We start from the raw sequence: 9,763 nt of genomic DNA, 5'->3' as shown, positions 1-9,763 counted from the left end.
CCTGCATTTTATGCACACTCTTGTGTGTGTATGATATGTGTGTCAGAATTGTAAAAATCCTAGGGTTCCTGGCAGCGTCAATGTCATGGCTAGGAGGAGCCCTGGGCGCAGAGCCAGTGAACAGATCCCTCCTTTCTTCCCATGGCAGCTCCTGCTCACACTTCTGTCTGGATGCTGGCTGCCTGCACCTCAGATCTTCTGTGAGGGGCTGTATTGTTTGTGGTGGGGGTGGCTTGTCTCACACTTGTCCCCCTGTTTTCCCTCAGCTCCAGTCCTTCTCTGAGAGGGAGACCAGGTGATGGCAGCCATGCTCCTGACAGCCTGGCCCCAGGTGAGCTGTGGGTCCTTCACCTCTTCCTCTGAGCAGTTTCACATTGAAGAAAACTGAGAAGGGAATCTGGTGAGCCTTGCTATGAAAGCTGGAGGGGTCCTCCATGCTTCTGCCTGCCGGACTGGAGCTTGTGGGAAGAGCGGTGATATGGAGGGATAGGGGCCAGAGACCAGGACAGGGAAGACAGAAGTGTCTGGAAGGCAGAAATATAGTCTTCTGCACACCAGTTTGCTTTGCTCCCCCAGCAGAGAGCTTTGGTGAATGAGAGACATGGAAGCTGCCCATGAATGGAAGAAGATAGCAGAGGACTAGGATTCTAGGGAGGGGCGTGTAGCTAAAGAGGAATAATAGGACCAGAGCCACATAAAGAATGGCTGTGCCTCTAATTCCAGGGGCAGGGGACATAAGGAGGGTGGGATCAAGGGAGGGAAAAAAGACAGGAAGTCCTGTGTCTCATTGTGTCCTGGAGAGGCTTTCAGGGCTTGGGGTGCAGTGGCCATGCTTTAGGTCTCTGATAAGAGCTCTGGATCCTCTCCCCCAGAATAACATGCAAACGAAAATTTCCACACGATTTCAGGGATTTCATGGACCCCCTGATGCTCATCCATGGACCTCCATGGGCTACAGTTTGGGAATAATCATAGTCACAGTAACTCCAGTTACACCATTTGAGGCTTACTATGCTGCAGGCACCATACTAAGCACTTGACATGGATCACTCAGTCCTGACAGCTGCCCTGGGAGGTAGGCGCTGTGTTGTGTTCACTATACCACAAAAGAAACAAAGGCAAAGGGGAGTGAAGTGACTTGTCATTGTGTGACTTAACTGTTCAGCCCTATGACACGTGTGGAGCCAGTGAAGTTAACGTGGTCAGGTTTCTGATGGCTGTGTGGGGAATAATTTTGAGGGGAGATTTAAAAGCAAGGTGACCGCTTCAGAAAGAGTCCTATTGGTCTAGGTGACATAGGCTTCACTAAGGCAAGTAGTTGCTAAAGAGGGAGATCCAATTCAAGTACTGCTTAACATAAAAATCTCTAGGAGGAAGAGTCAAAAGATTGGGGTGGAGTAAGGGGGAGGGAGGAGTCAGGGCCGAATCCCCAGGCTTCTTTCCCGTGCGGATGTTGGTGGGTGACACCAGCTGAGGTTTGAATTAAGGAGGAGGCACCAGTCGTGGGCTAAAAGGGGACGGTGGGCGACAGCGAAGGCATTTAATTTTGTGCAGAGAATTTCTTGTCTTATCCAAGTCACACGATGAATGACTCACAGAAGTGCCCACGAGTTGGACTAGAATTGTTGATGGGTGGAGGCCCGTAGAATCAAGCAAGACAGGTCCTGGCAGAGAGCAGGTGGGAGGCAAGTCGCTGCCAGTGTGTCCCCACGGTTGTCACAGAAGGCTGAGGTGGGTAGAGCGAGAGCAGCCAGAAGTGGCAGCTGCCCAGAGGGGAGGGGGCGGGCCTGGGAGTGGCTCGGCCATCAGCCCTGATGGTGGAGCCTGTGCTGAGTGCCGAGCGCCGAGTGATGCAGAGGAGCAGCTGAAAAGGTGGCTGACCTCCCTTCTTTCCCAAACCTCCTTGGAGAGACAGTGAAGTCTTGGGTGAAGTTGGACAGGATGAGGCTTGACTGGGAGAGGGTAACAGAAAATGGGTTTTTAGCGAGAGCCATTTGGAAGCAGGATGGGCTGCCTGCTCTCACCCCTCCCTCCACCTCCGTGGGGCCCAGCCGATCTGGGCAGCACTGAGCTTCCTCTGCTGAAGGCACTGGAGCAGAGGCTATGCAGCCTTTTGTAGGGGGTCCATGATAGAAATCAGGTGGGGCTGGGTGAGATGGAAGCCATGGCTGTTCTTTGGGCGCGGCTTGAGGTTTGAGGGTGAGGGCGAGGGCAGGGAAGTGGGAAAGTCTGTGGGTGGGTCCAGAGCTGCTTCCGCCAGTGAGGGCATGGCCTGACTGAAAGAAAGCAGTTGCGTTAGGGGAACTTGGTCATGGGAGGTTTTTTTCTTTCATCTCAACTTACGTCATCCTTTGTAAGTGTGAAATATGGCATGAGGTTTCTCTGCTGTGAGCCAAGTCAGATAGTCCATGCTTTAGCTTCCAAGTGTTTTTCTCAAATCTTTCCCCCTGTTATTAATTTTGTGTTCTTCACAAGCCCCTCCTCAAGCCCTCATACTGCCCTCTGCCCCTCACCTAGGGCATGAGCCATGGAATTGGCCCCTAGGGCAGCAGGAACCTGTTGTTTCAGAAGTCGGTGACCTTTGAGGACGTGGCTGTGTACTTCACCCAGACGGAGTGGGATGGCCTGTCCCCTGCACAGAGGGCTCTGTACAGGGATGTGATGCTGGAGAATTATGGGAATGTGGCCTCCCTGGGTAAGGCCTTTCTCCCCCGGGGACTCAGACTCTGCTGATAAGGGTTTCCTGGCTTCCTTTCCCCTTATTGGTTGCAGGTGGGGCCTCTGGTAATCCTTTACTGAGTGGGAACCCCAGGGGCTGATTCCTAATCCCCTAGACCCGGGGTTACTGGGAAGGGTGAACCCCAAGCCCTTTTTGGGCCAATATAGGACTTTACTGGGACTGTTGTGCACTCTTGATCCACCCGATAGAGGCTGTGTTTTGGACACAGCGTGGAAAAAAAGTAACTTCCTGTTCTACAGCATTACCTGCAGGTTCCCCCTCACCCTACCTGGATATCTTGAGTGTTTCCAAGGATCTCGGTGTACTTGTAATATTTTAGGCCCTGGTCAAAAAATGGTACCTAGCCCTTTAGGCAGAATCTCCCTGTTCGCCCTGCATGAGGTCTCACAGCCTGGGCCCTCCCCAACTCCTCCTGCATCTTCTCAAGCCTCTTCCTCCCACCCCCCCGCCACTTTCCCATAGTTCTTAGGCATGGGACCCTCTGGGGCTCTTTTCTTCCCTCCCCATTGCTGACACAATCTGAGAAGAGGTTTAGGAAATCAGCTGTGGGAGATTATTCACCTATCTTTCCTATTTCCTTTCCCCAAAACAGGATTTCCCCTTCTCAAACCTACTGTGATCTCACAGCTGGAGGGAGGAGGTGAGCTGGAGGGCCCATCTCCACTGGCCTCTGGAACAGGCACAGGCCCCCAGGGCATCTGGACTGGTAAGGAGGCACATATTGCCCATTATGCTGGAAAGTTTAACCCTTTAGGAAGAAAGTCAGCTTTAGCAACATATAAGTGTGCCACATTTATTGGCTAACCGTACAGAGTAACATTTAAAATTTTTTAAATTAATTAATTAATTTATTTATTTATTTTTGGCTGCATTGGGCCCTCGTTGGTGCACACAGGCTTTCTTTTTTTTAGTCGCAGAGAGTGGAGGCCACTCTTGGCTGTGGTGCACAGGCCTCTCACTAAGGTGGCTTCTCTTGTTGTGGAGCACAGGCTCTAGGCACACGGGCTTCAGTAATTTTGGCATGTGGGCTTAGTAGTTGTGGCTCGCGGGCTCCAGAGCTCAGGCTCAGTAGCTGTGGCACACGGGCCTAGTTGCTCCTCGGCATGTGGGATCCTCCCGGACCAGGGCTTGAACCCATATCCCCTACATTGGCAGATGGATTCTTAACCACTGTGCCACCGGGGAAGCCCCATTTAAATAATTTTTGATGATTTCTAGAGATAGGAACAGTTAAGACCTTTCTATTTTCATAGTTTGCTATTTCTTTCTAATTCCAAGAAGAGATCTTTTTTCAAATGCTTTATTGTAATTATTTTCAATCCTAATTTTGGAATTCTACCTTTCTCAGACAAAATGAATGGATTCAGTACTTTTTTTGGGTCCTTGCTACTTTCTAAGCACTGTCCACTTCATGTGAAGGGTACAGAATTAAAAGTCTTTTTACTTAGACTTTGGAGTAGAATTTCTGAGTTCCAGTCCCAACTGTGCTACTTCCTAGTTGTGTGACTTTGAGCAGGTCAATTATCTGCATTCTCTAAGAGTTAGTGTTCTCACCCTTGAAAAGGAATAATAATTATAGGGGCTTCCCTGGTGGCGCAGTGGTTGCGCGTCCGCCTGCCGATGCAGGGGAACCGGGTTCGCGCCCCGGTCTGGGAGGATCCCACATGCCGCGGAGCGGCTGGGCCCATGAGCCATGGCCGCTGGGCCTGCGCGTCCGGAGCCTGTGCTCCGCAACGGGAGAGGCCACAGCAGAGGGAGGCCCGCATACCACAAAAAAAAAAAGAAAAAAAAGGAATAATAATTATAAAATGAGATAATGGTGCTAGGTTTGATGATAAAATGAGATAACATGTACCAAGTGCCTAGCTTATAGTGTGTGCTCAGTTAAATTCTGTTTTTATTATTATTATTACTATTATTATTATTTTTGGGGGGGGAGAAAGCTATATATAATAAGCTGTAGGAAATAAGGTGGGAGGAAGTAATGCTATCAATTTGGTGCTTCTCAAAAGATGAACAAATGCATCACCTGGGCGTCTTGCAGATGTGCAGATTGTCGTTCAGTTAGTTTGGGGCAGGGCCAAGATTCTGCATTTCTGTTAAGTTCCCAGGTAATGCCAGTGCTTCTGGTTCCCAGACCACTCTTGAAATAGTGAGGTTCTCATTGGCTCATGCAGAGTAGCTGCCAGGTGATTTCCCATCTCCCATGAGGCCCAGCTTTACTTCCTGCCTTTGGGGTCCATAAGATACTCTTGCATCCTTTTGATGAATCCTCTTTTTTAAAAGATAATTTCAGTGGCTTTTTGTTCCTTGTAATCATTTAACCAGATGTTCACTGACCAAGGAAGACATGTTTTGGAAATAGAGAGCTTAAAGTGCTTGACATATAGAGGGGGATGAAAGTGATATTGTGGAGATTCTTAGTCAAAGAAGTCTGGATTTCGTTCTATAGGCAACAGACAGTCCTGAAGTCTTTGAACAACCCATCATGATGTCAGGTGAGGATAGAAACATTCATCTAGTCAGTGTATGTAGGTTAATTGGGGTCAGGAATCAAATGGGTTCTAGGCAGGCAGAAGGGGAAATCACAGGGCATAAGACCCATGTTAGCAGAATTGATTTAAAAAAAAAATTTTCCAAGTAATTTGAATTTTTTTCTTTGTAAGTTTCTGATACTACAGATGAATATTATTTCTATAATCAGGAAAAGACCAATATTATTTTGAAAATGGTTGCTAGGGAAATCCAGGTCATTTGGGTCTGTTGAGGACAATTATAATGAAATACTGGGATAGGGGGCATATTACATGTGGTTGAGGAGAGATGAGAGATGAAAAAATAAAGGAAGCATTTTGGGGCCAATTTTGAGAAATTTGAGAATAAATGTAGAGATCATTGGTTCTACTAGGACTGTGGGATTATAGAAAGACTAATAAGATTACAGAAAGAATTTTAGGGAGTGACCAATTTTAGGATTGAGGGAAGAGGTAGAAGGAAAGGCAAGGAGAATGCAGCAGTGTTCTGGAGGGGTGGGAAGAGATGGGATTAAAGGGATCAAATGGGCCTGAACAGAGCCTTTCTGAAGTAAAGAAAAAAGAAGTTAAAGGAGAAGTTTTGGAAAGCCTAGAGTTTAAGTTCTAAGAAAAGAAACAAGATTTGTTCCCATTTGCTTCCTAGTGCTAATACCTGCCATCCCTTGTTGCCACATGTTGTTGGATTCTGTGCCTTTTCCTTCTTAAGCAGTTTCCATTTTTATTAATAGAAACTGAAGAGTGTAGTAGAGTATGGTGTGATGGAAAGAATGCTGATCTGGCAGATAAGACCTAGAATTTTGTTCCACTGCTGTCACTTTTAACCTTGTTACTGGTTATTGGTTTAGAGACTGGTGATCTTTTAAAACCATTACTTTAAAATTTGTAATATTGGTACATGCTCAAAACAGTATAAAAAGTGCATAAAGTGGGAGCAGTGGGGAAGTCTCCCAAACTTCCTGTGCCAGTTTGCTCAGTTTCTTGTGTATTCTTGCAGTAGTTTTCTAGGCATATTCAAATATATGTGTTTATGTCAGCTCTTTTTACTCTCCTTTACACAAATGGAAGATACTCTACATACCATTTCTCAACTTGTTTTTCCACTTAACAGTGTATCTCTGACATCTTTTCATGTCAGTACATATAGATTTCATTTTATAACAGCTGCATGTTATTCCACCTTATGGACGAACCTTAGATTCTTTGACCTAGTCTGGTGATTTTAAAGAGCCCCCCCGCCCCTTGATTACCCTGATCCTTTTTTCTTTCTATCACAGTTCTTTTTTTTTCTAACATGGTTCTTACATGATATTTTATGTTTTCTGTTTTTTATAGTAAATATTGATATCCAGACTGACAATAATTTGACAGAGGAAATGTATGAAGAAAAACATAATACATCATTTGAACTTCAAAGGAACTCTTCCCAGGAAACAGACTTTTCAGAAACTTATATTCTAGAGAAACAGCAGGAAGTCCACTCGGTAGGAAGTATGGAGAAAGAAAACAGGAGTGTCATTGATGGGACAGTGAAAGACAATATAAGCCCCATGGAGGAGTGCTTCTTTAGGCAAAGTCCAAACTTGAATCAGTGTCATACCATCTCCACTGGAGAGCAGTCCCCTGAGTGTACAGGATTGGAGAAGGCCTTCAGCTTTGACACAAAACTTATTCAACATGAAATAATTAATTCTGGGGAAAGACCTTTCAAATGTGAAGAATTAGTGGAAAGCTTTAGGTGTAACTCTCAACTTAATCAGGATCAAGATAGCTACACTGGGGAGAAGCCCCATCAGCGTAAGGAGTGTGGCAGAGCCTTTAGCGTTAATGCAAAATTAATTTGGCATCAAAGACTTCACAGTGGGGAGAAGCCCTTCAAATGTGTAGAGTGTGGAAAAAGCTTCAGTTACAGTTCCCATTATATCACACATCAGACTATCCACAGTGGGGAGAAGCCCTATCAGTGTAAGGTGTGTGGGAAAGCCTTCAGCGTTAATGGGAGTCTGAGTAGGCATCAGAGAATCCATACAGGAGAGAGGCCCTATCAGTGCAAGGAGTGTGGGAATGGCTTTAGCTGCAGTTCTGCATATATCACACATCAGAGAGTCCACACTGGAGAGAAACCTTACGAGTGTAATGACTGTGGGAAAGCTTTCAATGTTAATGCAAAATTAATTCAACATCAGAGGATCCACACTGGAGAGAAACCTTATGAATGTAATGAGTGTGGGAAAGGCTTCAGGTGCAGCTCCCAGCTTAGGCAGCATCAGAGCATCCACACTGGAGAGAGACCCTATCAGTGTAAGGAGTGTGGAAAAGCCTTTAGTAATAATGCAAAACTCATTCAGCATCAAAGAATTCACACAGGGGAGAAACCCTATGAGTGTACTGAATGTGGAAAAGCCTTTGGCGTCAAAGGGAAGTTAATCCAGCACCAGAGAATCCACACGGGTGAGAAACCCTATGAGTGTAAAGAATGTGGGAAAGCCTTCAGGTGTAACTCCCAGCTTCGGCAGCATCTGAGAATCCACACCGGGGAGAAGCCCTATGAGTGTAATGAGTGTGGAAAGGCCTTCAACGTTAATGCAAAACTAATGCAGCACCAGAGGATTCACACTGGGGAGAAGCCCTTTGAATGTAATGAGTGTGGGAAATGCTTTACTTCTAAAAGAAACCTACTTGATCATCACCGAATCCACACTGGAGAAAAGCCTTATCGGTGTAAGGAATGTGGGAAAGCCTTCAGCATCAATGCCAAACTAACTCGGCATCAGAGAATACACACTGGGGAGAAACCATTCAAATGTATGGAATGTGAGAAAGCATTTAGCTGTAGTTCTGACTATATTGTACATCAGAGAATCCATACTGGAGAGAAACCCTTTCAATGTAAGGAGTGTGGAAAAGCCTTCCATGTTAATGCCCATTTAATTCGGCATCAGAGAAGCCACACTGGGGAGAAACCCTTCAGATGTGTGGAGTGTGGCAAAGGCTTCAGCTATAGTTCTGACTGTATTATACATCAGACTGTCCATACTTGGAAGAAACCGTATGTGTGTAATGTGTGTGGGAAAGCCTTCAGGTTTAGCTTCCAACTTAGTCAGCATCAGAGTGTCCATAGTGAAGGAAAATCCTAATGAGAAGGATGTAGAAAACTGTCAAGGTTAATGCTGACCTAGATCAAGTATCCTCAGATTCACCCTGGTGGAAAACCCTGAGAGAGAAATGGATATGGCAGAGTCTTCACAAGGAAACAGATCTTTTCCATTTTTTTCAATTTTAGATCAAGAATGACAACCAGTTTTAAAATAACATCCAAAAATAAATAGTTTGTTTTATACCAACAACCAATAGAAAATATAATGAAAGAAAATATTGCATTCCCAACAGCATCAAGAAAAGTTGGTTTTCTAGATATAAACTTAGTAGGACCTATGTGGAGAAATTATAAATCTCTGCTGAGGGGCACAAAAGGAAAGTTAAATAAATGGGGGGAGAGTGATACCTTGTTCTTAGATAGAAAAACTCATAAAGATACTACCTACCTAAATTAACTTATTGCCCTTTTACTTTTGACAACAAGCATGCATCACTTTTGTAAAGAGGAAAAACAATAAAGAGTTCCTTAAGGAAAAAATATGAGTAAATCTTTTTATTTTCATGGTATGGAAAAAACCTTTCTAAGCATCAGATGAAAGCCAGAAACCAACCATGAGGGAAAATATTGATAAATTGACTTCAAAATGAAATATTTATATTTTTGTTTTAAATAACCCCAAATAAGTTTAAAAGATAAAGCACGAAAAGTGGAAATACCTTTGTAAAATTTGTGATATAAAAGTGTAGTATCATACAAAGAGGTCTTAAATTATGAGAAAAATAAATGACAATAGCAAGCAGCTTTTAAAAAGATATAAAAATGACTAATAAAGGAAGATGTTCAGTCTCAGTAGTACTCTAAGGAGTAAAAAATTAAAACATGCATACAGTCACACATAGGAAGCCCTCCAACCTCTTTCCCACTGACAAGACAAACACACAGACCCTCTTATAGACACACAGCATATCCCCACAGCGCCCCTTTCCCCATACCTGCTGCTGTGCTCTCTGTAGCTCGGGAGGCCAGTGTTGGCTGGGAATGCTGTCTTGCATACCTCAAAGGAGCCACTCCTGTCAGAAAGCTACTGATATGGTATAGGACCTCAGCAGAGTGTCCAGGGCCATTGTGTAAGTGACATTCCCCCCACCCCACCTGCATATGGGTGGAGGCAGATCCTGGAGCCCCCAGAACACAGAGGAGGGAGCAGAGTCCTTCCCCCTGACCATCTGGCCCTGTGAGCAGCTCCAGACCACACAAAGGGACCCGGAAGTGCCCTGGGCCATGGGGTCCAAGTCCTTCATTTACTTATAGAGAAACTGAAGACCAGAGACAGATGGCACTGCCCCTGGTCACACAGCAAATCAGTGGCTGAGGTGGTCCATTACCCAGGTC

The 9,763-nt window shown here is 45.2% G+C and overlaps 1 protein-coding gene across 6 annotated transcripts; it reads left to right on the top strand.

Moving 5' to 3' along the window:
• The first annotated feature begins 258 nt into the window (after positions 1-258).
• ZNF23 (zinc finger protein 23) lies at positions 259-8,873 on the top strand. 6 transcript variants are annotated; one of them, XM_007112061.4, is made up of 4 exons: positions 259-331; positions 2,518-2,695; positions 3,333-3,446; positions 6,607-8,873. In XM_007112061.4, exons 2-4 carry the CDS (start codon positions 2,662-2,664, stop codon positions 8,406-8,408), a joined length of 1,950 nt encoding a protein of 649 aa, XP_007112123.1. In that variant the 5' UTR covers positions 259-331; positions 2,518-2,661; the 3' UTR covers positions 8,409-8,873. The 6 variants fall into 6 exon arrangements, with proteins under 6 accessions (XP_007112123.1, XP_028334007.1, XP_028334005.1 ...); XM_028478206.2 differs by having other exon boundaries at positions 261-400; positions 2,569-2,695; XM_028478204.2 differs by having other exon boundaries at positions 261-400.
• The last annotated feature ends 890 nt before the right edge of the window (positions 8,874-9,763 follow it).

This window comes from Physeter macrocephalus, chromosome 17 (assembly GCF_002837175.3).
Source record: "Physeter macrocephalus isolate SW-GA chromosome 17, ASM283717v5, whole genome shotgun sequence".
NCBI lineage: Eukaryota > Metazoa > Chordata > Mammalia > Artiodactyla > Physeteridae > Physeter > Physeter macrocephalus.
This window is presented reverse-complemented; position numbering and strand designations above follow the sequence as displayed.

What these genes read in the sequence shown, in the direction of transcription:
- ZNF23 (XM_028478203.2), top strand. Translation starts at nt 299, where the DNA reads ATGGCAGCCATGCTCCTGACAGCCTGGCCCCAG. An exon ending in TCCTGACAGCCTGGCCCCAG is followed by an intron (nt 332 to 2,568) that starts GTGAGCTGTGGG and finishes CTGTTGTTTCAG; the next exon opens with AAGTCGGTGACCTTTGAGGA. An exon ending in TGGGAATGTGGCCTCCCTGG is followed by an intron (nt 2,696 to 3,332) that starts GTAAGGCCTTTC and finishes TCCCCAAAACAG; the next exon opens with GATTTCCCCTTCTCAAACCT.